This window comes from Takifugu rubripes, chromosome 1 (assembly GCF_901000725.2).
Source record: "Takifugu rubripes chromosome 1, fTakRub1.2, whole genome shotgun sequence".
Taxonomy (NCBI): Eukaryota; Metazoa; Chordata; class Actinopteri; order Tetraodontiformes; family Tetraodontidae; genus Takifugu; species Takifugu rubripes.
The window spans coordinates 5684358-5711083 of record NC_042285.1 but is presented as its reverse complement, the minus strand read 5'-3'; the positions used below and the strand labels follow the sequence as shown (position 1 = coordinate 5711083).

Sequence of the window (26726 nt, the reverse complement as noted above, 5' to 3'; positions counted from 1 at the left end):
CACCTTGAGTGCATCAAACCTGTGTGGGCTCACCAGTCAAAAAGACCTGCGTCGACTCCCGATGTTGACTAAAAATGTTCTGCTGACACTTTGTTAATTAAAACACCGCGATATTCTGAAGCCAGTTCCTGAGTTGTGTGTTTGGATTCAAGTCTTAATTTAGTGGTGACACATCTTTGATGTGGATAGAGACTTATACTAAAGACCACTATCTTGCTCCAGGATGCTGATTCACTTCCACGTCACCAATCAGTGATGGTCTTCAACTTTGAAAGGTGTTTACTCTGTGAACAACTGTTTTTCATCATTATTTAAATCATTTATTTTTTTAAATGTCACTAGAATAGTGTGTGTGTGTGTGTCTGTGTGTGTGTGTGTGTGTTTCATAAATATGAATCTTGATGCGGGGTTCGCTTTTGGTTGAAAGAGTGTTAAATGATTTTGAACCATTTTAACTTTGATTTATTTATTTTTCAATCATGTAAATGACTCATGTACACAGATAAAGTTCTGAACAAAAGCGCACAAACACGAAGATAGGTGTCTGCAGCTTTGTTGAAACTTTGCACTGAGGGAATGAGGAAGTGAACAAGCCTGTGTGAGTCCCAAGGCCAAGGGGAGCGCAACACTGTCCCCTATTGGTGGCTCTTAAACAGTGCAAGCAATATGTATAGTCCTGGGGGAAGAGGGGGGGGGGGTGCCCTCATGGATTTGTATTCATTTTTATATAATATTCATTTTCAATAAGAAACGTGAATGTATATTTTCACAGGAGACAAGAACGCTTCACTGTCATATGAGTTTCCAAATCTCTTCAGCGTTTCAATCATTCATTAATTTATGGGGTGAGAGGTTAAAGCCACTGCTGAAAAGTAGAGAGTTCCCAGTTCAAGACGTGTAAGGAAGCAACTTCCTTCATCATTGCCCAAGTGCCCTTGAGCGAGGTAGCAAACCCCCAATTGCCCATAGAGCCCTGCAATGAGCTGGCGACTCATTCAGGGGTGTAACCTGCCTTGTACAGCTGAGAGACTCCAGCAGCCTTCCTGTGACCCCAAAAGGGTTAGCAGTCATTAATAAAGGAAAAAAGATGAGGACACACAGGTAAAAAAAAAAAAAAAAACGTTTTTGAAGGAACAATTACTAATAATGTGAAGAATCTAATTATGGAATGTAGTAAATAGAAACTACAGGAGGTAATTAAAAGATAAATTATATGAGTTGCAGTGCCCATGGAATAGGCTGGCAAAAATATGAGGGAGGAGTGACAAAATGAGAGATCATAGCCGAGGGCTGTAAGTTTTGAACGTTATAAGACGTATGAGTTGTCGACACAACTCATACTTACTCTCCCCTTTCTCTTTTGTGATTCTTTTTTGTTTGTGTTCTTGGTTGTTTTGGATTGGGTTCTATATATTTAGGCTGCGCCCTGATATAAATGTTATGAGGTTGCACAGGCTAGCGGATGTGCACGTTGACAAACTAGACGTCATCGTCCACGTGCGATACTTCCTCGGCCGTTGCGCGCTTCTCAGCCTCCACAGGGTCGGTAACACATGGCAGTAATATAAACGTCTAAGTCGCTTTCTTGTGATTCATGTAGTCAGTCCAGAGTTAAAACTAAACTGCGAACTAAATTATGCCTATGTGGTTTTTAAAAAGAAAAAATTGGTAAGTGGGGAGCCCGCGATATCAATTAGCCAATTTGCTAACATTCAGTCGTTTACTTTATTTGCTTAGAGACAAATACGACAGCTTCACCTTTCCCTTAAGTATCGTTGACAAACTGACTAAAGCATCCAGATTTTAGTAGTATTTCCTTTTTTTTTTTTTTTTTTTTTTCCTTTTTTTTTCTTTAAATCCATGGCAGAAATAAGCAAACGCGATAATACCATGCCGTCTTCTGGGTATAGATTTAGCCAAACGCTATTTCTTAATTACAAAAAAATACGAATTTATTAAGTAATAAAGATAAAAACGTATCTCTCGAGAAAAGATCTCGTAATTTTGACCCAACCTCGAAAAAATATTACGTTATAAGATGTGATTTTTTATGCGATTGCTATGCACCTACATAAAAAGTATATATATTATGCGAAAAAGTGTTATTTATATGTGCGTGTGTGTGTATATATATATCTTTATTTAGGGATGACCCAAGAGGAAATTACCAGAGCTTGAGAAAGAGCATCTCCAAATATCCACAAACTGCCCATCTGAGCCCCAAACTATCAGAAGTCAATCACAGAATGGACGCCAGAAAGAAGAGCAAGGCTTCTATGCATGAAACCACAGTGAGTGAAACTTCCAGCCCTGAGGATTCTCCTCTATGTGAATTGAGGATGCCACTGAGGACAAAGGGACGCCCTAGGAAGGTCCACCATGTTGACAGTGACGAAGCAGAGGAGCAACCTCAGGGGACAGGCAAAGGATTCAGAGGAAGAACGGCAAAACTCCCTGTGAAAAAGAGCAATAAATCTAAGCAATCAGATAGCAGTGATGAGAGGCAGTCATCCTCAAAAGGGACCAGAAGAGTCCCACAGGCACAAAATCAGGAGCTGGACAGTAGTGATTATGCAGATTCTGGAGGTATGCTCAAAACTTTTTATCCCTCGTTATTAACAGAATGTTGTCAAGATGACAGTAATTATAACAGTGTTGTTATTGTATTTATTTTCCATTTTCCTCCAGACAATGAAATCAGAATTTCTGGACCACATCTGAAGGGAAAGGATAAACGCGGCAAACGATCTGTTATGTGTGAGGAGAGTTCTTCTGAAGAAAGCCCGGCTGTAAAACGGAAAAGGGGGGAGCTTGGAGAATGGCGGATATCCCGCTCTCAGCCGACACCAAAGAATTCAAAGCAAAACAACAATCAGGCCTTGACTGCCAAGAAGAATGGAGGGCTGCAAAGACAAAATCAGAGGCAGCCTGTGCAATCCTCCATTCAAGGAACAAAAGTGCAGACACCAAATAAGGGAAATAAAGGCCAGACAGACAAGCAAAATAGTGATTTTAGCTTAAAAGGTTGCTCTCCGGTCAGAATGAAATTAATTGTTGCATTGGAACAGTTTGAGGAGGAGGTGGACCTGGGTCCTCTGCACCACGATCTTTTGCTTCATCCAGAAGGTCATTGCAGCTGTAACGGACGTAAGAAAGTACCAACATACATGATAACTAATAATCAGTGTTTATATTATTAATAAAAAGAAATTTCCATGCTAGCAGAGAATTTCAGTGGATTCAAACTAGTTTTGCTTTGCAAGTGCTTGGCCAGTAATGGTGAGAATAATGTTATGTGTTACAGTAGAGCAGCTACTTAAAAGAGCACACCAGCCCACATGTGAGGAGCCAGAGAAACGACAGAGGCAACCCCCCATTGACTGCTGGATGAATAAACAAGCATCTGATGAAATGGAGGGCTGCTCTTGGTGGCCTCAAAGGTTCCAGGAAAGAAAACCTCAGCTTGAGCAGATGATGCCTCCTGAGCTGAAGGCCTGGAATGTTGCCTTAATGTCACCAGAGAGAGCTCTATCACTTAGAGCAAAACCAATGTTGGCTTCAAAGGCCCCTAAATGCTCTCTGCCAGTGGTTGAAGATAATTTTGGGGCAACCACAGAGAACCCAGCCAGTGGACCATCCTCCTTTATTAACCTGCAACAGTATGAGGATGACAAGAGTAGGTTTTTAAAGCGACACCAATGCTTAGTCTCAGATTTCCATACACAATACACATGTTTGTAACCATATCAGTAAAATTCTTGAGCTCTATTTTGCTGTAGATTTGCCATCAAGCAAATTTGAGTCTGCAACAGATCTCCTTGGTCCAGCTGTCAAACCATTTATGTTGGAGCTACCGGAAAAAGCCCTCATGGCAGAGTGTTTTAAGGCCATCTGGGGTGATGCAGCCCACTGTAAGACTCATTCATTTACAATACATTCAAGATAAAATTTTAAAAAACCTGAATTCCCTTTTATAGAACTTGTGAAGGGTTTCTGTTTTTTAGTTTGTTGCAATTGGATAGGTCAACCTGTTGCACCTTTGATTGCAGGTGTAATCACTCCCGAGCATTTTGACTGGTACACCTTCCAAGGCAGAGCCATTGGCATCCAGGTGGACCTGAACTGCAGCTCCATTTTTAATGGAAAGCTCGTGCTGGAAGGCTACATGAAGAAACCTATGTGGGTAGACCACAGTGCCAACACAGTGAGTACACGTTTCACTCAAAGAACGATGTCGACTCTCCTGTTCCTCAAGAGCTGTTTTTCCTCCTCAAAGTTCTTCAACGTGTTAAGAGGCAGAGTCAAAATAACCATCAACAATTGCGAAGCTCTCATCGCTCCCTCACAGTCGATTATTGTGAAAAGCGGTAAGAACGCGATACTTTATGGTATAATGAAAAGGCTTCTCTGACCTCATTGCTAAACCCGTTTGTCTGTGCACACAGGAGAAGTCTACAGCATCCAGAATGTCGATCCGCAACTTGCAGTTTTGTACTTCATCAGGATCTTTTGCGACTGAAGGTGGAAAGTTTCCATCCATAATAATGTAGCTTACAAAGATTTCAGAGTTTGTTTGTATTCTCAGTTTATTTTGCAAAATGTTATGTTGTTCTACAAATCTTAGGAAAATCAGTTCAATAACTTCAGGTCATACAATCACTGTAGAGATAGAAACAAAAGGGAATTTACTACAGGTGAGGTTAAAATGTTGTTAAAATAAGAAAAAACCTTCCAGCATGCATAATGACTTTAGGTAAAACTCCATCTTGGAAGATTGTTTGAGCCCAGTTGGTCTTTTTATTTTATTATTTAGGTCATTTTTTTAAACCTTTTTGCTGGGCTTCTGTTTAAATTTAATATATAGTTTACATTAATATGTGTGCCTGTTCCCAATGTGCCAACATAATCAAAAGCATAATTTCATAATCAACACCTCACAGCCAGTTTGTGCACGTGTTTAAGTTGCCTCTATATTCTCTGCTCATTTTTGGAGTCAAGATTAGACAAAGAGGGTGAGTTCCGAGCATTGACCAGTCACTATGATTGTCATTATCCATATAATAACAAAATCTTGTTATGTTGAAGTTGTTAATCATTAATGACAATATGGTTGTTTCTTGTTTTTTGATTAAACACTTTACTTCATTTAAGTTTGGATTTTTGAGAGATCAAACATGACACAAGCTCTCTCTCTCTCTGTCTCTCTCTCTATATATACACACGTGTATAAATTTACTTATGTAGATACATATTTATACAGTAGCTGTCACTGGTCTAAATTTGGTCCTGCCTTATTTCTTTCATCCTTGGTTCTAAAACAAATGTCCTTTTTAGGGCCATGGGGAGGCTGCTGGAGTCTATCCCAGCTGCATATGGGGGAAGGCAGGTTACACCCCTGAATGAATCACCAGCTAATTGTAGGGCCCTGTGTGAGCATTTGGATGTGCACCACCACACAGGAATAAAAAACTTTGACATCTGCAGTTGTAACCTCTTACCCCAAATATTCACTCTTGAATGAGAGTCTGGCCAGAGATTTGGGGAATCGTATGCCAGTCAGTGTCACATTCCATCAGACTCTGGTGGAATCTGACACTGATGATCAGAGCAAAGTTGCAACAAAGTTCCGAATACTTATCTCCGTCTTTCTTACCTTTTGTTATCTGCACACAGACCTCTTTGGCTGAGGTCAGTAATGTGTGCATGGTTTTTAAAGGGGAGAATCAAATTTGAAGTGTTTCAAAATCCTTCAACTGTGGACCACAAGCCATTATTATATTTACTTTTTTCTATCGTGTGATGTGTGAATACAGCTTTTTGCTTGTAACTGGTTGCATGAACAAAAATACATCAAAATATGTCAGCTTAATGACCTCTTCATTACTGCTAATCTTCATTCTCCTATATTGCAATTGCTCGTCCCTTTTTCCCTGTTCACTAATATTCTCCGGACTTTTTGACATCTGTTAGCATGGAATTGGTCCGCAGTTGTTGACTATAGTGCGCATGCGCAAGGTGGAGCGAACCACATGAAATGTTATTATCTACAGAAAACGAACCTTGCTATACCGAGATAAGCAAAAAAAGAAGTGATGACAGCAAAAAACGGTAAGATAAAAAAAAGAAGTACGTGGCCGCTTTTGGCTTCCGTAATGAACAGAAAATTAATCTGCTTTATTAATATTTGATGACTTTCCATTTCATTAATTTTTAACTGGGGTTCTCTTGAACAGGATCTCCTCGTCAGAGCTTTTAGTTTGACAGCCAACTTCCGGAGGTTTGGTCTTTACGCAATGCCACTTGACGTTGAGGCTTTAAATGGGAATCTCCTCTGCTCTGCACCGGGAGTCTCCTTTGAGCGAATCTTGCCGTGTCACCGGGATGCGCTCTCGCCGGAGCACCTCGCAAATGGTCCTTGCCTGAAGGTCCACTTACCCCGGTAGGCCCAATATTTCCAAAATCCCCCTTTTTACGCGTTTTATTTTTCTGTTTGTGCCGCTTTCCAATGTCTATCGTCAGAAGCGGGGACGGTAATGACTTTGAGCGTTAACCTGAGACAGGAATAGCACGGCTGGGATAAAATTAGACCTCCTTAGTGTTGAGATATGCCCTATAAATAATGTAGCTGCAAAGGAAGAGCGCTGGCTTTGGTGCAACCGATCTGCAGTTTATAGGATATTCGGATTACGATGCATTAAAAAATCAGATCAGATGTCTGCACTGTGAGTGACATTGCAGGAGAAACGCTATGTCCATGCAGCAGATTGGAGTTTAAAGTATCCGCAGTGGCTTAGGACTCCGTTACTGGCTGTTTTGCTTAAGATAAAAAGCTTGGGACGGTTGTTGGATTTTTGCCAGACAGACATAAATATGTAGATAGCGTACACTTGGCTTGACATTAACCCTCGTGTTTGCTCCACTTATGGTAGAAGTATGCTGCAACAGCAACGCTCAAGTTCGCACCTGCCATAACCCAGATTTTGTGTGGTAAATAATGTACAGTATGTAGGAAGTATGAAGGCGAGAAACGGGTCCAACAGTATAAAGAGGCTCTTCTCGAGCCCTGACACAGTGAGCAGTGACGTTTCATAATAATAACAATAATAACAATAATAACAACATTAACAATAATAATATTAATATTAATGATAACCATAACAGGAATAATAATGATAGTTAAAAAATAATTTCATCATATTGTTTGCTCATTACTTGTGTACATGTGTGTCATAATAAAGCTATTTATTAATCACTGCTTCACCTATCAGATAATGTGGATAATTTGTTTGGAGACAATTCATGACAACATGGAGTTTAGGTCTGAGAATGGTTTAGTGTTGGATGAACGTGCAGGTGTATTCATTAATTAGATAAGATACTGTTTAACTGAACAAACAAGTTTCTAATAATAAGCACTATTTTTTTCTTTTTCTCAAGGCACACCCACTCACACTCATGCCATAAAGATGACAGCTTCACCACACCTCGGCCTTGCGGCGTCGCACCAGAAGCGCTTTTTGGTCTTGTTCGACTTTGACGAGACGATCATCAATGAGAGCAGCGATGACGCTGTGGTGCGAGCTCTCCCGAACCAGCGCCTTCCTGATTGGCTGAAGAACAGTTACAGAGATGGCCACTACAACGAGTTCATGCAGAAGGTCTTGACCTACATGGCGGAGGAGGGAGTGTCCAAGGAATCCATTCAGTCAGCAGTGGAGAAGATCTCCCCCTCGCCCGGTCTCCTAAACCTCCTTGAGTTTCTTCACAGCAACCAGAAACATTTTGAGTTGGCCGTGGTATCAGATGCCAACATGTTCTTCATTGAGACCTGGCTGCAGCACACTGGGGTACGTCGCCTTTTCTGGAAGATTTTCACGAACCCAGCCAGCTTTGATGACACTGGCCGTCTCATCTTGCTGCCTTTCCACTCGCACGTGTGCTCTCGTTGCCCCGACAACATGTGCAAGCAGGTGATCGTTCGTGAGTACCTTACCGGCCGACAAAAGGAGCGGGGCGGTGTCCCCTTCCAGAGGGTGTTCTACATTGGGGACGGGGCCAATGACGTTTGCCCCTCTCTGGCTCTGGGGCCCAGGGACACGACTTTCCCCAGGAGGGGCTTCCCGATGCACGTGTTGCTGCAGTCCGAGGCAACGTTCAAGGCAAATGTTGTTCCGTGGGTCAGAGGTGAAGACATAGTGGACTGTCTGAAGAAAGTAGTAGAGGAGAGATAGGATCTGTGTGGGTGGGTGTGTGTGTGGGTGTGTACACCAACACCAGTCCTGATCAACAGCAGTATATGCATGTTTTCAGCCCCGCGCTGTTAGGAGAAACTTCAGAAATGTTATAGCGCACATCTGTCCTGGTCCACATTTGAAATAGCATTTGAGAGTAAATTCCTCTCCAAACAAGTTTGGTGAGAAATTTACTGTACAGTAACTGCTGTACCAAGCCAGCGTTAAGTCTCAGGAAGGTTGGCCTGATTATAGCTTTAACCAGAGGTATGTCAGGATCTGTTAGACACTGTCAAATAACAAGCGGAGGCAAATTGCCCCCTCTATATTGTAAAAATGTATATGTTAAACTGATACAGATAGGTGCTAAAAATACTACATTATACATCAGTTCAGAGCCATATAAACATTAAGCAAATATATTTACATGCATCAGGTTGATGCATTTTTACATCTCACAGTCTGTAAAACATCAATTAATAAGCCTTTAAGTGTATATAAAGGTATAAAAAAGCCTTTATGGGTCTTTATTAGTGAGTTTTAAGTGTTTATACAGTGTTGGACCCCCTGCTGGAACAAATGGAATTAAGAACAATCTGCCTGATGATGGCATTCATGATTCACTGTCCTGGTTGAGGTGATCAAGCGTGGATAAGGTTTGTGAAATCTACTTTGTAAATTACGGATTAGAGATAAGCATGACAAAGGAGAGCAATGAGGTGCTCTTCGCCACTCTTTTCTGATACCTAATCTAGGACTGCATTACACAACAGTGATCCACACCAGCAACAGATCTTAAGGGGATCAACGTATGAGTTCAACTCGAAGGGATCGAGCAAAGAACACGCAAGCTTATTTTCTCCTTGTCATCACTATTAAGTCAATAGTACGTGAAGTTGCCTGGAAAACCCAAAATGTAATCAAATGTAATCCCAGCAGTTTTGTGTGAGTGATTATTTAGACATTTACACAATTAATTCAGTGCAGAAGCTGTAAAAGAAAAAAACCTTGTTTGTTTGAGAAGATGCATTTTAATCCAATATCCGTTATAAGTTTTGGTACTACTTGGAAATGTATACGTGGGTTTTTAATAGCTTTCTTTTCCGATGTGTGTGTCCTGAGTGATGTTGACTGTTGTGTCTACTGATGTTATCTTTCTGAAATAATCCTGTTTATTTTTAAGCCATATCAAGATACCTTTAATGTATTTTAGGGCATTGCATCACACTAGGAAGCAGCATCTAATCCATCGAACGCTTCCAGCCTTTAATAATCATCATTTTAACGTGCTGGAAAGTTACTTTACAGTGTGTTTAATTCCTCAGGGAGTATAATAACAGTAACAACAACATCAATAATAATAATAATTTGACATTTAAATGATAGAAAGTGTAGTGTAATGCAATTAGTACAAAGTGACAGCTACAAAGTGTTTGACATCTGTTCTTTTTAAACTAATAAAAATGAATTATTGATACGATCATTTCATTAGCAGGGCTGGTTAATATAATCATGCTCTTTGGCTGCAATAATTATCATCTAGCTCTAGTTTTTAAGAATGGAAGAGTGGTTTAAGATTTTTATATTTTTTTTGCTTTATTTTTTTAATCGGTGAGACATCGCTGTAGCTAAAATTAGCATTAAAGTTAAAAAGCCTAGAAGATTATTAAATATATTTATGAATTATTTTGTGATTTGATGATTCCCATGTGTCACTCATGGTGTTTTTTTTTTTCCTTTGAATGGGTCTGTGCTCATTTGACTGCAAGCAGGGAGCTTTGTGCAATATTTAGATGCTGGGTGAATAAGATAACACATTAATCACAGACGGCAATCGGAGTCTATGGATGAATATTGCTGTAACGTGGCTTGCCAGCAGACAAATTACGGATGTCTGTCTTTGCTGTGATTTGGGCGTGCATGTCAGCACAAGTGCAATGGGAATATAAAGCCAGATGTTCAGTTTGTCTCTGCTGTGTTGTTTTTTATGTTTTGGTTGTTTCTTCTTCCTCATTATTATCATTATCATCATGCACAAAACCATTTTAGGCCTGCAGACTTTACTTAAAAGTGCTCTTGGGAGAGAGGCATTTTCAAAATGAACCTCAATAAAAAAATTGATCAAATATATTTTAAAATTGAAAGTGTTAAGGTGGGACAATGTCTGAATATTCAAACATACGCAGACAAAACAGATATTGATTTTGCACACCATGTTAGGGATCTATGATCCCTTGACGACAGGACGAGCCAGTTAGGGCAGAACAGGCGAAGTATGGTAACTTAAATGGGGGAGTATGTCAACAGATTTGATGAAGGAAAGGAGCAGCAGTGCTGATCTGTGCCAGGAATAATAATAATATAATTCAAAATACACATGCCATTCACATGGGTGAAAGAGATTTATTAAGTGTGCACCTTTATTTTATAGGGCTACAGCAGTGGAAAACTGTGTATGGCTCGTAAAAAAAAAACCTTATTTAAAAGCCTAGTAAAACTCAAATAATGCCAATAATTAGTATTAGATAAACTGTGCCAACCCAGAAAGAAGCTCAAATTTGGAAGCTCTGAATTTGGAAGAGTATATCAACTTCTGCCACCAGATGGCCCCCAAGCATTTATTTCAAACTGATGCAATGCCATTTTCCCAGCAGGGCAGACAAGTAAGGATGGTGCTAAACTTGTTTAATGAGACAACGCTGTCGGTATACAGAAACATGATCAGTTCCTATCACCCTATTAGTTCATTGCTTCCTCTCCTCTCCTCTCCTCTCCTCTCCTCTCCTCTCCTCTCCTCTCCTCTCCTCTCCTCTCCTCTCCTCTCCTCTCCTCTCCTCTCCTCATCATCAGTATTAATGTAGAGAGGACACATTTTCTTCTTGAGTTGTTGTACTTCTCTCCCACCTCCTCTTGCTGACTTCATAGCTGTGCACTAACCTGCTGACCTCTGACCCCACTGTCCCATTCAACTCTGACAGCTTGTTGTAATTAATGTATTTGATCTATCTCTATTCTCTCCTCTACCTGTCCTCCTCCTTCTCCTCTCTCTCTTTACCCAGCCGGCCATCAGCAGGAGGGTCCCCCTACAAGAGCCTGGTCCTGCTCAAGGTTTCCTCCTGTTAAAGGAAAGTTTTTCCTTGCCTCTGCTGCTAGATTGGAGTCAGGCCCTGGTACTCTGTAAAGGACATGGAGACAATTGTGATTGTAACTGACACCATATAAATAAAGATGATTTCATTTGATTTGAAGTGCTGTTAGTGCGACCGTGAGGACCCTCAGATGAAGCGACAGCTGAGACCCCTCCAACGTGCAGTGACTGTGATGGGACTGGGGGTGTTACACTTCATATCACAGCACAAGTCAGCTGCAATGCTGTTGACGCTGCAATGCTGTTGACGTCAGCCAAGTCTTTTGATGAATCAGGTCCCCCCCCCCCCGCTAGTTTGTATCTAGTTTGCCAACAGTGACCTTGCAACTGCATTCAATCTCCTCCCCAGAACGCCTGCTGTCACTCTGTTCCCAATTGACGTCAGATTTGATTAAGACTTTGACTGTCTTCATCTCTGTGACCCCCCTATTCTCCATATCTTGTCGCTCCCCTCTAAATGTATTATGGCACTGTGTCCTGTGGCGTAATTTTATGTCATTTTCGCTGTCATCTGTCATTATATTTTCTGTTGTCCCCAGCTCAACAAAAACCTGACTTTGGCAACACCTGTAGCTTCCTTTGTATTTCTCCTTCCAGGTCAAGCACTCACTCTTTAAATAAAATAACCCTGTTAACTTTTCTGAGACGCTTCTGAGATATTGATTCTTCAATTTGGGCTTAAAGGCAGGTTGACATTGTTAGGGAAGCAGTACGTGTCTATTATGTTAAATTGGCTAAAGATAACAATTTTCAACGACCTCCAGGGGGAAGTGAATGGACAGAAAATCCAATTGACAGCAATCAATGGCGAAAGATGACAAACCCTGTTTTAGGAGCCAAACCTCGGCCTTCTGTCGGCCCGCCAAGAGCTGTCCCCACCCCCAGCACCCTCAGTTATTAAAACGCTTTAAAATTGGCAGGTCTGTTCAATGATTGCTTTTATTGATACCCCCCTATTGATTTTGTTTTCTCCCCTCTCCAGTGCTAAGGTGAAAGCTAACTGAGTTATGGGGCTTCAGCTCCTCGAGAGGTCACTTAGAATCAGCGAGGGCTTCCTTCAGCAAACACCATCAGACTGATTAGGCTTTTAATTCTTTCCACTCCTGCATGACTCTCCTACTGATTTTTTAACAACACAATGGCAGGCAAAGGTGGAACTAACTGCCACGAGTGCCAGAAAAATCACGGCAATTACAAAATGCAAAATGGCGGAGCTGTGATTTATTTTTCCTTGGGAGGAACATTGTGTATTAAAAAAAGGATTCTTTAGCTCGTAGGTCAGGAGTTACTGAAACGAACAATGTTATAATTGTGCTGGTATGTCCTCAAGGTTGTTGGCGAGCACAAAAGATGTTACTGCAGTGAAAGGAGCTTTCAAGAGTTATCGTCCAAAGCTGCAGCAGAGCAGCAGTGATATTATTCAAGAGGCACTCCAGAAATGTTATTTACACGTTTGTTTAAATTAGGCTCTCTGATTATAAATACCAAAAGAAAGTAATAATCCCGGGACGGTTCGCTAAATCGCTGGAAGGTCACTGGAGGTTTGGAACAATTCAACCCGACTCCAGTGAGCTTTTCCTTCATTTTCTCTCACCACAATGTGAAAATGTTGCCTGTTGTGATGAAGATGACTGCACTAAGAATTAAATAATCAATTTGCATATGTTGCTGTTGTTTCAGCCTTTTACATGTGCCTTTAAGGGGGAAAAGATATAAACCTTTTTTTTTTTTTAGATCATTCTTATCCAAACCTGATGGAAGGAGATGAAACAAACCCCAAGTGTGTGTTTATTCTATGTTGTCCTAGAAGTCTGGACTCACAACCATGCAGCTTCTTTCTTTTCTTTTTTTAAACAGCCTTGCAGCCCAAGGATGCAGATTTAACAGTGAAAACCAGAAACCCTAAGACAAGAGTAAACTTTTTTTCTTAAAGATGCTGATTAACAGTGTGTTTTTAAGGCACCAACCTCATGGTGGCCCACCTGTTTAGAATGGACATACGTTATCCAGCATGTCTCTGCATACTTTTGACAGAGAAGAGAGCAGCAGACCTGCAAGGTTTCAACAATGGCAGAACCGGAAATTCACGTCTTTGGAATTTACTGATAAAGATGTAGTGGAAAGGACGTGATTCAGGGCCGTGATGTATCGACGTCTGACACGCAGAGATTGTTATAAATGACCAGGAGAGGCAAAGCCATATGATGATTGCCTTTCTGCACACACACACACACACACACACACTAACACACGCACACGCACACACACACGCACAAGCAAGCCCCTCCTTGCGTCCTTTACTCAAACAATCAAACTCTTCCTTCCCTTCTCCTTGTCTGTGGAATTAAAGTTACTCGGCTCCTAAAAGTCAGAAGTACTTGAAGAACTTTACTCATTGGAAACTTTGGCTGTGTTTTTCTCCACGTGCGGGCGCATTTAAACTGCTTTTGGCAGTTAATCCGGCGTCATTTTTTGCGTCCCCGTTTGCTCTGGTTTTCTGACGGGGAGCGGCGCCAAATGTGGTTCTGAAAAGGTAAGGATGCTCCGCTGGCTCCCGGCGAGGCTGGGCGCCACGGCTCTGTTTGTTCTGGAGTGGTTTTCTTTCAAGGGAAATAAGAGCATTTATATGGAAACTGACTGTTACGAATTATATCACACGTGGTACAGTTTATTTACATTTGAGGGGGGGAAAAGTCAGAATAGACTATTGTGGGAAAACAGTCGTTAGCTGTCAGTGATGCGCAGTTAATTAGCATTAACTCGGCTAATTGTAACCGTTAAATTTCTGACAAATGACAACACATAAATATCGTGATGATGACTGGTCTTCAAAATATTTCACTGACTGTAACAGACCTCCAGCTATGTTCAAATCACCACCCTCTTATCCTAAAGCATCTTATGAAGCTAGATGGCTGTCGCTAGCACCCAAATTTAAATCACATTTAATCACAGATCTGTTCTTTTAAAGCCCACAAACTTTCTATACTTTAACAATGCGTCAGGTACGTACTGAATAAACCCACTAATACTTTAATGGTAATGTTGATTTTAAAATGGGGGATGGAAACCACAAAATGGCTAATAATTAATGGAAAATTTCCTTTGACCTTGTAAAAAATTGATGCTTTTCTTTGTTCTTCTTTCTACACGAGCTTTGAGATATCTTTGAGTTCTAACCTGGAAAAGAAAGACCACAAGTAGGTTAAGAAATTCAGTTCAGACTTTGTAAACTAAGGAATTAACTATTCTTTTACAACAAATGGCTAAAAAACCCACCTCAGTTTAATAAAGGAATGAGGGATATACTTGATTTGATTCTCTTCTCTGGAGGAGCCACATGGACAGTTACAGTCATATTAAATAGCAGGATGTGGTCTGGGACAGGAATTGCACTTTTTAGTAAAACAAGCAAACAAAATGTCAGAATTTCAACTTCTGATCCTGTTGAGAAGAGTAGAGCAACAGTACAGCAGGGCACCTATGGCCTAATTTATCCTCACACACCATCATAAAGCAGATTACATAGTTACAGTGAGTTTGCAGAGACCTAGGTTGTTATTCAGTATTACAATTTATGCCTATTTTTGAAATGCTATCTGTAGCTTGTTTGTTGATCTTAATTCCTCTCCTGACTTATTGTGCAGAGTGTAAATTCACGGTTTCTCTGTCATGTTAGTTCAGCATGTTTCCAGGGTGAAGATCTATCTGCAAAGTAAAAGGTATAAATATTTGTATTCCTCCCTTTGGCTGCTTACATAGCTGTGATTTACCCTGTTGTTGATTCATGGGCATGCAGCTTTTGTATTGTTTTCGTGCGCTTCTTCTTTCTGGGGAGACGCTCTTGATCATTGCATTAATCCACCACTTATTCCACCAGGATTAGGCATAAAAAACTATTTTACCTGCCAGCAAAGTCAATTAGATCCCAGTCTTGTCATTCTGGTAGTTTGTTAGCTAAAATGAACATGCTGTGTGAAATTCGACTGTTCTTAGTAATGCCTGGTTTCTTTATTTTGGATTTAAAAAGATTAATTTTTCCCCAATGGATTAAAGAAAGAGAACAGTGTGTTTGTCTAGATGTCTGGATTACACATGGTTAGCCGTTAGCATTTTTCGGCTGGTTGCGCTTCCCCAATCTTTGATCTTTAATTGTCTTGCAAGAATCTTCCCCCCCCGAATACATTAAAAACATGCAGTGTTGGCTGGCTGTCTTTACAGGTGCCTTTTTCTGGTAAATAGTGTTTTTCAAAGATAGAATTTGCATGGAACATCACTTTAACTGGTTTCACGTTCACAGCTTGAAAGCTGCCTGTAAAGGCATGTGTGTGTTACAGCCCTCAGATAATTCATCTTTTACTGGCACTGTTGGAAATTGAAGGCTGTTGGTCTGAACCAGGCAGACATCTGGAGAAAATGCACTGTATCACCCTCAGGCCCCATATTAACCTGCGCTACAGACTTCTTTTTTGAAAATAATGATTTGATTCAAATTGTTATTTTACATAAAGACGTATCAGTGGGGGTTATTTCCTTTCATTACCACAGCGATCAGTATTGTCCCACCAAAACTTGCCAGCAGAAATATCTACAGTGGGCTAAACGTGAATATATTTATCACAAATGTCACATGACACAGAATCTTCTTAATGTTCTTAATTTCTTTTCTTTGTGCCAGAGTCTCCATGTTGCCTTTCAATCAAGTCAGCTAAATTTGGTTGGTTTGTTTTTGGAAGACATGTTTGTCTCCATTTAATAATAAGCTAGATTTATGATTAAATTTAACTGGGAATGAACCACATTGCTTTAATATGTCGATGAAGTGCGATGAAATAAAATTAAAAACGTTTGCTTCACATTTAGGCGGAAACATTATGAGGACGTTTTCATTTCATCAAGTTTTCATTCCATTGATTGACAGTGAAATCTTAAGAATAAGGAAACTGATTCGGTTAAAAGGTTAGGAATTATTTTTGGTGTATCCTTTCTACTCGGTGTATCTCTGAAATCAATTGAGTAGTTCTACTGTTTTTCAAAATGCAAAACCTGTGTTTGGTTAGCTGTAACTTTGCCGCCACCTTACTGCCAGATGTGCGCTTGCAGAGGTGGAAAGTATGCTAATGGTGATTAGACCCGGGTTAATAGCAGGTTCCGCTTTTGGTGACTTTCAAGAAAACAGTCAGGAGCCACGGTTCTTACTGGTCCCTTTTAATAGCATTTAGCATTACCTTTCTACTGATGTCGAAAAATAGCAACTATTTTGAAGCTCTAAACTTGGAGAGGCATCTCCAGAGTTAACTCCTGTTGGTGTCTTCATAGGTGGACTTTACGTGTATCTAAATGGCTACCTCTCTTCTCCCGGAAGGACCACCGATTCTTTATATATGTCATGTTTATACTTTTGCCTACACGTGATGCATGAAGATGGCTGCAGTGTGGTAGACAATGCAACATTCTGTCAGAGTTTATACTATGTGTCACCTGCACCAGATGAGAAAGATTCGAGTCATTGGAACGTCTGAATGGTCAGAAGATGTTAAATGCAGATCAGTATATCCCTCTAACAATAGCAATTATGGTTACACATTCCATTGTAGTCATTACTCTTCCCTATGTGTACTAATGCCAATGGTGTGTTTAGACTTAAGCTTTAGGACACGCTATTAAAAGAATCAAGGCTAAACATGTTGTTATTGTGGAGAAATGCAACTGGTAAACAGGGATATTTTGTGTAGAGCTGAAAGATTTTGTGAGTATAGTTTAAAATGCCATTTGTGGATTAAAAACCTTTAAAATTATGTATTGTATATGGGAATGAGAAAATTACAAACATTTATAAACCTCTCTGCGATAATTTCACATATTTACTGTCTACAAACTGTGAAAAACTGTTTTTTTTTAATAGAATTCTGTATTCTCTTATATTAACTTCACAGGGAGGAAACAGGAGGTGTAAGTTGCCTCAGACTGTTGCCACGCTCTTGCTGCCACTACCATGAGTTGGAGTTTCCTGACACGCCTGTTGGAAGAAATTCACAACCATTCTACGTTTGTGGGCAAGATATGGCTGACTGTCCTTATTGTCTTCCGCATCGTGTTGACGGCTGTTGGCGGGGAGTCCATCTACTACGATGAGCAGAGCAAGTTTGTGTGCAACTCGGGCCAGCCGGGCTGCGAGAATGTCTGCTACGATGCCTTCGCTCCACTGTCACACGTCCGCTTTTGGGTGTTCCAAATCATTCTGGTGGCCACCCCATCGCTCATGTATCTGGGATACGCTGTCAACAAAATTGCTCGTGCCGAAGAGCGGGCAGGTGGGAAGGGGGCGCGAGGCTATTCGCAGAGGAAACTCAAGAGGAAGCTGTATCTGGCAGACAGGAGGCAGCACAGAGGCATCGAAGAAGCTGAGGATGACCAGGAGGAAGACCCTATGATCTACGAAACAGCAGACATTGGCAGTGAAAGCAGTGAAGATGCAAAAGGGAGCGTCACTAAGGGAAAAGATAAGGTCAAGGTGCGCCACGACGGACGCCAGCGTATTAAAGAGGATGGCTTGATGCGGATTTATGTCCTTCAGCTCTTGGCCCGCTCCCTGCTGGAGGTGGCTTTCCTGTGTGGGCAGTACACCCTGTATGGATTCGCTGTTCCCCCCACCTATGTCTGCTCTCAGCTGCCATGCCCCCACAGCGTGGACTGCTTTGTGTCTCGGCCCACTGAAAAAACCATCTTCCTCCTCATTATGTACACAGTCTCCCTGCTCTGTCTGATGCTGAATATCTGGGAGATGCTTCACCTAGGCATCGGCACCATCTGCGAGATCATCCGTTCCCACCAACTCCCTGATGAGGAGCTGTACGGACTGACACAATCAAAAGGAGCCCACGCTGACGCTGGATTGAGCCGAGAGGAGTACAGCAGCTACGCTTTCTCTTGGAATGCCCCATCAGCTCCGCCTGGGTACAACATCGCAATCAAACCCCCTCTGGTAACAGCAGGACACCGTGATCAACCCCTGCCTGTCACTGATCTCACCAACGCGAAGATGGCGTGCCGGCAAAATCACGCAAACATCGCTCACGAGGAGCAGCAACAGTACAGCAATAACGACGAAAACCTATGCAAAGCCGGGATGGGCGATGACCACATGCGTGCCAATCACTCTCAGAACAGACTGGAGGCGGACAGCGCAGCTCACAGCCAGCTGGAGGGTCAAAGCAACAAGGCTCATCGTGACCGCAAACAGCGACAGGCCTCCAAACACACGTCCAGCAAGGATGACACCGACCGGGGCAGCACCAGCACCAGCAATACCAGCAAATATGGCGTCATCAAAGGTTCAGAGTGGATATGATGGGTATGCCACTGATGGGTACTTTTGGGGTGTTAGATGAACATGTGTCAGTCCAGGCAATGGTCTCAAGTATTTGCACGGTTAAAAAATAGAAATTTTATTTAGCTTTAATCTCTTTTACTAGTTGTTCCCTTCTTGGAGCCTCAGGCTATAATCTGAAAGGGATGAATAAACATGCAGCAGTCTGATGTTAAAATTTTGTTTAAGGCAGAACCTTTTCAGTTAACCGTTTGATATACAGAAAAAAACAAGTTTTGTTGAGGTAATTTTTGTTTAAAAAAAACATCACTGTTTTATGTCTATAAATGAAAAAACCTCTCATTTTTCTGCTTTGTTGTATCCCAGCAACTGCATTCGTCATGATATTTTAATAAGACATGGGTCTAGTCGTACTGATAGCACTTGCATGTCTGAGGCACTGGGTCTGCATATATTACATTTGCCCCCAATCTTTATTGACAATATTGGTCCAACGATCTGGTTCAAGTGGCCTTAACATTTACCAGAGGTATTCTGGTGTTAGTGTACAGCAACTTCTCAGATCATTTGTCTTGACAGTTCAAAGATTACCCATTCTAAAAGCTGTTGACTTTTCAGTTTCTTTCTGTGTGAACATGCAGAACTCCTCCAAAGTGCCTTTCTTAGACTGTCACTGTCTTGGAGTCTTGGAGGATTTAATGCAATACAGGGCTTGAACCTTGGAAATATAGTTTTTGTTTTTTCTGTATATGCCAAATTGATACTTGCCATCAAAGTGGTTGTTGATGCATTTAACATCCATGATTCAAAAATGTTGATTTTGAAGTTGTACTGCATTCACGTACTGTTACTTGAGAGTTAGAATGACAAATCATTAGTGGTTCAAAAGCTTTTCATTAAAATTGATTTTTATTGTTTAATGGATTTTCTCGGTTTAAAGTTTATGCCAAGGATGTCATTAAACTGTTGGTTTTAAACTCAGAATTTTAGTTTGCAATGTGTAATACTTTATTCAGCCTTGCTTTTTAATCCTCACAAAATACAGTGAATTATTTTTTATTCATTTTCTGATTTCAGTCATTGAGACTTTTTTGCACTATACCAGTGTTTTGTTTTTTAATGCATGTTTACAGTAAAACCAAAAAGAGCTGTGTCATTGTCTTTTTTCATTAAAAATTGAAATATGTGTAAAACTAATTTTTGGGGGGTTTTGCATTTTAAAAACATGCTGTTAATTCGTGTCAAACATCAAAGATTTACCACATTGCGTTTGTAGACATTCTGCCACCTGCTGGACAATTTAGAAAGCGGGATATTACAGCCGTGAAAGACAAGTGATGTCATATCTAAATGATAAGTTATGTTATTTAAATATGTGGTTTTTATACATCCTTATCCATTAAGGAAAATTAAGAAAGTACCATCTTGATATTTCTTCACATTGTATTGGAATCTGTGCTTAGAGGTGGCGCGCGCTTGGGGGCGCAGCCTTGTACAGGATATGACGTAGCCACACGTCGCAGGCTCCGACAGTGTTTTTAAAAAAGCGGCGGTTGCCATTTTTATCGGATTCTCTGGACTGTATTCTTCGCAGTGTTTTCTTAAAGTGACGCAACGTAGGTTTGTATACAGCTTTGATTTTGTGGAAATAAATGAAAAACACTTCAACGAAAATCTCCTCAAGCAACTAATGCGTCTGTTGCCCAGGCGTCACTGGCTAGCTAAGCTAGCGAAGGTCGCGCATCGCTCAGTACCGTACGTATGCTTTCACTGCCGATGATTCTAAGAAATCATGAATAGCAAGTATCATTACAATCCTGTATTATTTGTTGTTTTGCATTGCCAACGCACTACTTTAACGTATTTTTAAAGGATTCACATTCGCTCTATTTGATTAACTCATGGTTCATCATGTGATTGATGAACTGTTAGGTGAACTCTTGTATTACGCAACCATAATAGTTTATATTCTGTGATGTCATATAAATTACACATATATATATATCGTATATCAATGCTACAAACGTTTACAGTGCTCCTGACACACACCCTCTTTCTGAATCTGTCTATGTGTCTGTGCTGTTCTTTTTTTTTCTTTAAAGGTTGTCCTTTCCTAGTTGAAAGCTTCTTTTCAAGGATCATGCAGCAACAGCTGCAAGCAGAACAGGGGGGACTTCTTGGAGCTCTGGTTCCTGGAAAGAGGAAACTACTGGGAAAGACTTTCTACCTGGATAATGTAAAGAAAAGACCAGCTGCCCTAATTTTGGAGACTATCTCTCTTCTGGGAGGGGTGAGCTGAGAAGCATTCTTTCTGGCTTGAATAATATTTTATTTGTAGAAGAATGGATGTGGGTTTTAAAGATGGTGCAACAAAGTCATTTAAGGTTTAGTGGCGTTACCCAATTTCCATGGCAATGGTAAAAAAAGGAAAGTGATATATTCTCATTAGTAGCTAAGTACACCAAATGGTTCCTCAGTACACCAGAAGCAAAATGGAAATAATTAGGTTATATGTTTTCTGATTATTCACTATAAGATGTGTTGAAGTGTTAGCCAGGGTTGCAACAACAACAAAAATATGTATGTATGTATACATTCCAAAGGATGTTGAGAGCTTTCTCCACAAGGATGTCAGCTTTGTTGTGACTGGAAGCCAAGAATACCTGAAGCAGCAGAAGCGCACAGACGAAAAAGTAGCAGAAAAGGGGACAAATGATGAAACCCCACATCCGACAAAGGCGAGGGAGAGTGTCGTCAGCAAAGAGAAGCAACGAACAGGAAATCCAAGACCAATGGTACTGATTGTCACTCACATAGTCTAATTCTTTTTACAATTCGTGCTGGATGAAATTAAATAATTATTTGTCAATTATGGTTGTATATAATAATTATTATTACTGTTATTATGCTATATTGTTATTAACAATAATAATAATACACTGGTTCCCCTCTACAAATTTTGTACTTTGGCATCACAGCCCAGAAGAATTAGTTTTGCTTGAAAACTGTCAGTTTAATCCTACACAACGAACTATCTTTTTTTTTTTATCATAACCTTTATATATTTTCTCTGTGGCTGTTTTTTTGTGTATAGGCTTGTGGAAGTCGAGGGAAGGCCCTCCTTGAGAAAGCAATTCGCAACAGTGTAAGTGAACTTCTGATTTAAACATTCCCGTTAATAACCGAAGACTGAGATGAAGAATTGTCTTTCTTATGTTGCAGGAACTGCACAAGAGTAGTGTTTTGGCCAATGCTCAATCGTGGGGAGTGAAGATCCTGTATGTGGATGTTATCCTTTATTATAATAAGATTTCTTATATCAATAGAATTGATGTGTAAATAAACATAGGTTTGCCTGCAGTGCACTTCTCTCCACAGCAGATGGCACTGTGTTAATGCCAAAATTTTGTTTTTGTTGTGCAATGTCATACAAAAAAATGAAATATCACATTTTTCAACTATTTTCAGAATAGTTGGTGGAAGTCTTATATTGCTCCTTAATTTAGTATCAGATTTCCTTTTATATTTGAAGCGACTAACACGGGAGAGCTTAAGCAAAACACACAAAAGGCCAGAGGTAAGAATTATCTTCACAAGCTGTCAAAATCTAAGCTCTGTTCTGCATAAAACCAAATCAAAGCTCTGTGAAATTGCTGACTCCTGATATACTGAAGCCTTGATTTATATTTCCTGTCTCCATGCAGAAGACTGACCGCAAACAGGGTTCCCATGTTGTCAAGGGTTAGTGTGATTTTTATGGTCATATATTAATTTTCCCCCCACATTTACCCAACTGGGAATCTTATTGTTATTTTCTTGGTTTTCTTTTGCAGCAACAATATTAAAGTCTCCATATCTTAAAATTGAAGATGTGAGCAGGTGAGTTACAGTCCTTAATTCTGCTTAGGGAACAGAAATCACCCTTAAAGACTGTTGATGCGTTTAAAGCACACAACATAAACTCTGATTAGCTTTAACAGCTTTCTCTCGTAAAATGTCAAACTGCTCACCAGACGTGACTTGCTGTATTTGATGAGTAGCCAAACATAAATTAGCTACTCAGATTCTGAACGTTTTATGTGATATGATCAGGTGCAGTCAAGTTACTGATTTCAGCTATTCATTAAATTGGTTTGATATCAGGTTGAATTCGTATTTGCAGTTCATACATAATGACAGTGAAATTACAATAGGTGGAACTGACCTGCCCCAGTCATTCTGTCCTTTCTCCCCTACTGAGTGCTGGTGTAGAGTCTCTATTTCAGGCCAGATGAATTTCTTAACTGAACCTGTTTAGAAGTTGTGTTGTGTAATGTGATGAGACCCCACTGACGCTCCCTGGGAGCCCAGTGGATAAAATTTCTGTTTGATTTGCAGCCTCTGCTGCATGTTCCTGTGGGGGATCTTGATGTGCTAACAGGTCTTTTCATTTGCCCCTCATTTCACTTAATTGAAGTGCTCTGGTGAATGTGTAGTCCACTAGAAACTGAACCCTGGACATCTGAAACTGTTCTCACGCCCCCCCCCCCTGTACATTTGTTGCTACTCTGCATATCTTTTCTTATCTAAACAGGAAATACAAGCCGTTGCATATGCAGTCATTGACCTTTCCCTTGCTGTGGTATTCGGGACAATTTAGTCCCTTCGAATCACCACCTCCACCACCACTGTTTGAAAAGCATAACAAGTCAGTAGAAGCTAAAACGAGGTAGGTTTAATTGCCATAATTTAAAGAAAATGCAGTTTTCATATTTTAAAAGTAACTACATTCCTCTAAAAAAGTGTTAATCTCTACTTTTTTGTATTTAAAACAGGGAAAAGAAAAAGTCTAAAAACTGCACTGAGGACAAACCTCTAACGCCACCCAGCTGTACGCCCTCACCTTTGCAACGACGGAAAAAAGACCTGTCGTTCTGTGAATGCTGTCATCAACACTTCTCTAATCTGGAGGAGGTGAACAACTTTGTAAATTCCACATATACCCATACAGTGTTTGGTTTAGAGTGCATATCAATTTGAGGTCTGTTGTATTTATGGATTCTTGCAGCATTTGCACTCTGATCATCATCGTGCATTTGCTCTGGATATCTCAAACTACGCTCATGTGGATCAACTTGTGGCTGAAATGGTTCCAGGGTTCACTCCCAAACTACCCACACGATGTGAAAACATGCAGAATAGGTAAGTGTGTGTGTGAGAGGTTTCCTTTGGACTATGTTGTTTTCTGTTTGTTGTTATGGGGGTTAATGTATATGTTCTCCTCCTAGACCACTGACTCCCATATCCATCCAAGACATCTGTGAACTTGAGCCTATTGATGATATTGAGGCAGAGCATGAAGTTCGGGCCCTGCAGAGGCGAGGTTCATCACTGAGCGATCACATCTCCAGTCCTCATCGGGGGCCGTGTGTGTTCAGACCAGTCAGCCTATCACCAGAGCTTTCATTAACCCTCTCAAAACCTCCCATTCTGTCTCCTGGCATCCAGCCTTTCACCGTAGACACAAGCGGCCTGATTACTGGTACTTCAAGTCCGGTCATGCCTGTGTTGGTTGTTGAAGCACATGACTTTGACCCATCCTGCCAGCTGCGTGATACCAGGGATCCAGTCAGTTCCTCTGATGTCCTATGTCCATCCCTTGACCCTTACAGTCAGCCTCCAGTCCTCAGCCCTCAGGTCCCCTTCATCATGGAGCCCCACTCCCCATATTCGGAGCCCCCAGTACTCAGTCCAAAACAGAAATTGAAAGAACATATGCTTGAAATCGACGTTGTCTCTTCTGTGAATATAACAAACACTCAAGAAGTAGAATATCCATCTCCACAATCTGTTTTGGAGCCCGGTCAATCAGAATGTCACTCCAGCGATCTTAGGTCAATCACTCCTTTTTCGGGTCGATCTCGATCCCTCCCTCGACAATCAACAGTGGCACAGAACCCTAAAAAACGCTGTCGATCAGCAAGTCTAGGGAATAGCGGCGCCAAAAAGAGGAGAATTTCTCTGCAATTCTGCTGCAGTGACTGTTTAACTGCGCCTCTGAAGCCAGGCAGTGATGTGCTGGCAAGTCCTGAGGCCTGGTTATCCGATAAGGGGGTCGGTCAAGTAAAGCAACAGTGTCCTCAGCCAATAGTGCCAGCATGTACAGCAGGAATGGCTGGTTTCAAACAAACTTTTGCCCCATTATCTGCTCCTTCTGCACAGACTTTCAGCCGCAGGCTTAATCAGACAGACACCTCAGTTCTTCAACAGCAGTCTGATAAATGTCCCAGCACAGCCATTCACACCTGCAGTCAGGCTTGTCAGCCTTCGGGGGCCCACTCTACATCAGTGTGCATTGAATCGGTCCTCATCCCAGACTTAGCCATACTCTCATCTTCGTCGTCAGACTCCGACTGGGACCGCGAGGTTCTGGCCAAGCTGGGTCAGACCTCTGTTACCCCCCTGTTGCCCACAGATCAGGACTTTGAGCTCGATAAAGATCTCCTTCACAGGCCGTGCGCGTGGATGCAGGACAGCAGCTACGAGTCGCGTCTCCACACCGCACTTCAGCCATCGGATTCAGGAAAGCCGCTCTGCGGGGAAGATATGGACTCGTCTGCTTTTTCCAGAACTGTGGTGAAAATTGTTGAGGTTCAACATTGACAGCCCTTCCCCCATTGAACACTTTGCTTTGAACTTATTAGACCAAACCAATTAAATTGTCCTTGAATAGATATGTAAGGTGTAGTGTAAACATAAAATGCAACATTGAGCTGTTTTTAACAGGTTCACTTGTTTTTATGTTTTAATGGTGAGTTGCCTCGAGACCGCAGCATCGTCAGTTTTGATTGTCCTTGTGCACAGACCCCAGAGCAAATCTGTCCTGAATTCAGGCTTTCTGCATCTACATGCTTACACACATGGTCAGTTTGAGAATTTAATGAGGTTTTTCTAAAGGGAGCATTACTCAATTACTGTAAGTGCTGCTCCTGGATCAGCTCCCAGTAGCTCTGACATTGACGAGGCCTTGTTTTAGACAACCCGGATAAACTGAGATGGACAACAGAGCACTTGTGTTTGAAGGTGGGCCAGAGGGATGGGATTTTCAAGGATTTTCTCCGCTGCTGTGCGCTGCAGACGCAGTCAGGTTTATGATCACATTGAAGCAGAAAGGTCATTCGATAGTTTTGTTCCAAAAAAAATAAATGCTCCTTGTAAATGTTGAACTGGGGCATTTAAAATGTTAATAGTAAAGCAAGCAAAGAAGGGAAAACACTGGAAACTGTTTTTAAAAGTGAACTCAAAGTGATATGGTCTTAAATAAATTATTTCATTCATATACATTTTCATTCTGTTTTTGTCTTGACTTAAGTCTTATCTCGTGGACAGTGTCAAACAACATTGTTAAAATGGGCATTATACCCCTTAAAAGTTGTACTTGTGTCACGTTTGGACCTTATCAGCAGGCTTTTTGGAGGATATTTTATATTTTTGTCCTCAACGTGAGTTGAATAGCGAGTGGTACAACTTTCATAATTAGCACAATTAATAAATAGCTCAAATCTTTATTACGTGTAAAGCCTGACACATCAAAAAATAGCCAGAAAATTCTAATTTTTTGGAAATGAGATGTTTATTGAACCTTTTAACAAAATCCCAATTTTTTTTTGATTGTTTATGACATTTTTTTGTATCAAATATGATACATTAGGCGATTTCGGCAACTTTTAGCTCACGACTATATTAACTTTAGACACAAAAACAAAGTTTGCCCATAACATTTTGACAATATAGAACATGAACAACAACATTTTTTGCATAGCACTTTTTAGCACAAGAGGCACACTGCAGCCTCTTTTACGGGGTGGTGTTGGAGGTGTTTCTGGAGAGGACAGTGGTCTGCCACACTTGATTTTGGTTTAGAAAAAAGAGACGTCTCAGAATCTCGCGTATCAAATATGATACAAACGGCTTTAAAGGGTTAAATTACGATGGAATTACTGAGCGCATTCATCTGGGACCCGGACCCACTTGTGTA

The 26726-nt window shown here is 40.9% G+C and overlaps 4 protein-coding genes across 12 annotated transcripts; all 4 read left to right on the top strand.

Annotated features, from left to right (window-relative positions):
* The first annotated feature begins 1011 nt into the window (after positions 1-1011).
* LOC105416249 (uncharacterized) lies at positions 1012-5145 on the top strand. Of its 4 annotated transcripts, none has more exons than XM_029851061.1 (8): positions 1012-1101; positions 2147-2586; positions 2689-3147; positions 3305-3676; positions 3780-3911; positions 4050-4204; positions 4277-4367; positions 4446-5145. In XM_029851061.1, exons 1-8 carry the CDS (start codon positions 1088-1090, stop codon positions 4517-4519), a joined length of 1737 nt encoding a protein of 578 aa, XP_029706921.1. In that variant the 5' UTR covers positions 1012-1087; the 3' UTR covers positions 4520-5145. The 4 variants fall into 4 exon arrangements, with proteins under 4 accessions (XP_029706921.1, XP_029706915.1, XP_011600674.2 ...); XM_029851055.1 differs by lacking the exon at positions 1012-1101 and adding an exon at positions 1187-1292; XM_011602372.2 differs by lacking the exon at positions 1012-1101 and adding an exon at positions 1369-1542.
* Positions 5146-6047: 902 nt separating this feature from the next.
* On the top strand, positions 6048-10200 carry LOC101070337 (probable phosphatase phospho1). 2 transcript variants are annotated; one of them, XM_029846552.1, is made up of 3 exons: positions 6048-6108; positions 6234-6439; positions 7438-10200. In XM_029846552.1, the coding sequence occupies exon 3, from the start codon at positions 7467-7469 to the stop codon at positions 8229-8231; it is 765 nt and encodes a 254-aa protein (XP_029702412.1). In that variant the 5' UTR covers positions 6048-6108; positions 6234-6439; positions 7438-7466; the 3' UTR covers positions 8232-10200. The 2 variants fall into 2 exon arrangements, with proteins under 2 accessions (XP_029702412.1, XP_011600667.1); XM_011602365.2 differs by lacking the exon at positions 6048-6108 and having other exon boundaries at positions 6125-6439.
* A 3433-nt stretch (positions 10201-13633) lies between these two features.
* LOC101070110 (gap junction gamma-1 protein-like) lies at positions 13634-19625 on the top strand. The gene is made up of 2 exons (XM_003961198.3): positions 13634-13912; positions 17316-19625. Exon 2 carries the CDS (start codon positions 17375-17377, stop codon positions 18728-18730), a length of 1356 nt encoding a protein of 451 aa, XP_003961247.2. The 5' UTR covers positions 13634-13912; positions 17316-17374; the 3' UTR covers positions 18731-19625.
* A 571-nt stretch (positions 19626-20196) lies between these two features.
* On the top strand, positions 20197-26029 carry dbf4b (DBF4B-CDC7 kinase regulatory subunit). Of its 5 annotated transcripts, none has more exons than XM_011621991.2 (13): positions 20197-20325; positions 20417-20464; positions 20812-20999; positions 21313-21504; positions 21804-21854; positions 21932-21998; positions 22222-22286; positions 22414-22450; positions 22543-22588; positions 23283-23417; positions 23524-23662; positions 23757-23890; positions 23977-26029. In XM_011621991.2, the coding sequence occupies exons 3-13, from the start codon at positions 20850-20852 to the stop codon at positions 25349-25351; spliced, it is 2391 nt and encodes a 796-aa protein (XP_011620293.2). In that variant the 5' UTR covers positions 20197-20325; positions 20417-20464; positions 20812-20849; the 3' UTR covers positions 25352-26029. The 5 variants fall into 5 exon arrangements, with proteins under 5 accessions (XP_011620293.2, XP_011620284.2, XP_029704867.1 ...); XM_011621982.2 differs by having other exon boundaries at positions 20197-20329; XM_029849007.1 differs by lacking the exon at positions 20417-20464.
* The last annotated feature ends 697 nt before the right edge of the window (positions 26030-26726 follow it).

What these genes read in the sequence shown, in the direction of transcription:
- LOC105416249 (XM_029851050.1), top strand. Translation starts at nt 1,637, where the DNA reads ATGCCTATGTGGTTTTTAAAAAGAAAAAATTG. An exon ending in ACAGTATGAGGATGACAAGA is followed by an intron (nt 3,677 to 3,779) that starts GTAGGTTTTTAA and finishes ATTTTGCTGTAG; the next exon opens with ATTTGCCATCAAGCAAATTT. An exon ending in GTCGATTATTGTGAAAAGCG is followed by an intron (nt 4,368 to 4,445) that starts GTAAGAACGCGA and finishes CTGTGCACACAG; the next exon opens with GAGAAGTCTACAGCATCCAG.
- LOC101070337 (XM_029846552.1), top strand. Translation starts at nt 7,467, where the DNA reads ATGACAGCTTCACCACACCTCGGCCTTGCGGCGTCGCACCAGAAGCGC.
- LOC101070110 (XM_003961198.3), top strand. Translation starts at nt 17,375, where the DNA reads ATGAGTTGGAGTTTCCTGACACGCCTGTTGGAAGAAATTCACAACCAT.
- dbf4b (XM_029849007.1), top strand. Translation starts at nt 20,850, where the DNA reads ATGCAGCAACAGCTGCAAGCAGAACAGGGGGGACTTCTTGGAGCTCTG. An exon ending in CTATCTCTCTTCTGGGAGGG is followed by an intron (nt 21,000 to 21,312) that starts GTGAGCTGAGAA and finishes TACATTCCAAAG; the next exon opens with GATGTTGAGAGCTTTCTCCA. An exon ending in ACTTCTCTAATCTGGAGGAG is followed by an intron (nt 23,663 to 23,756) that starts GTGAACAACTTT and finishes GGATTCTTGCAG; the next exon opens with CATTTGCACTCTGATCATCA.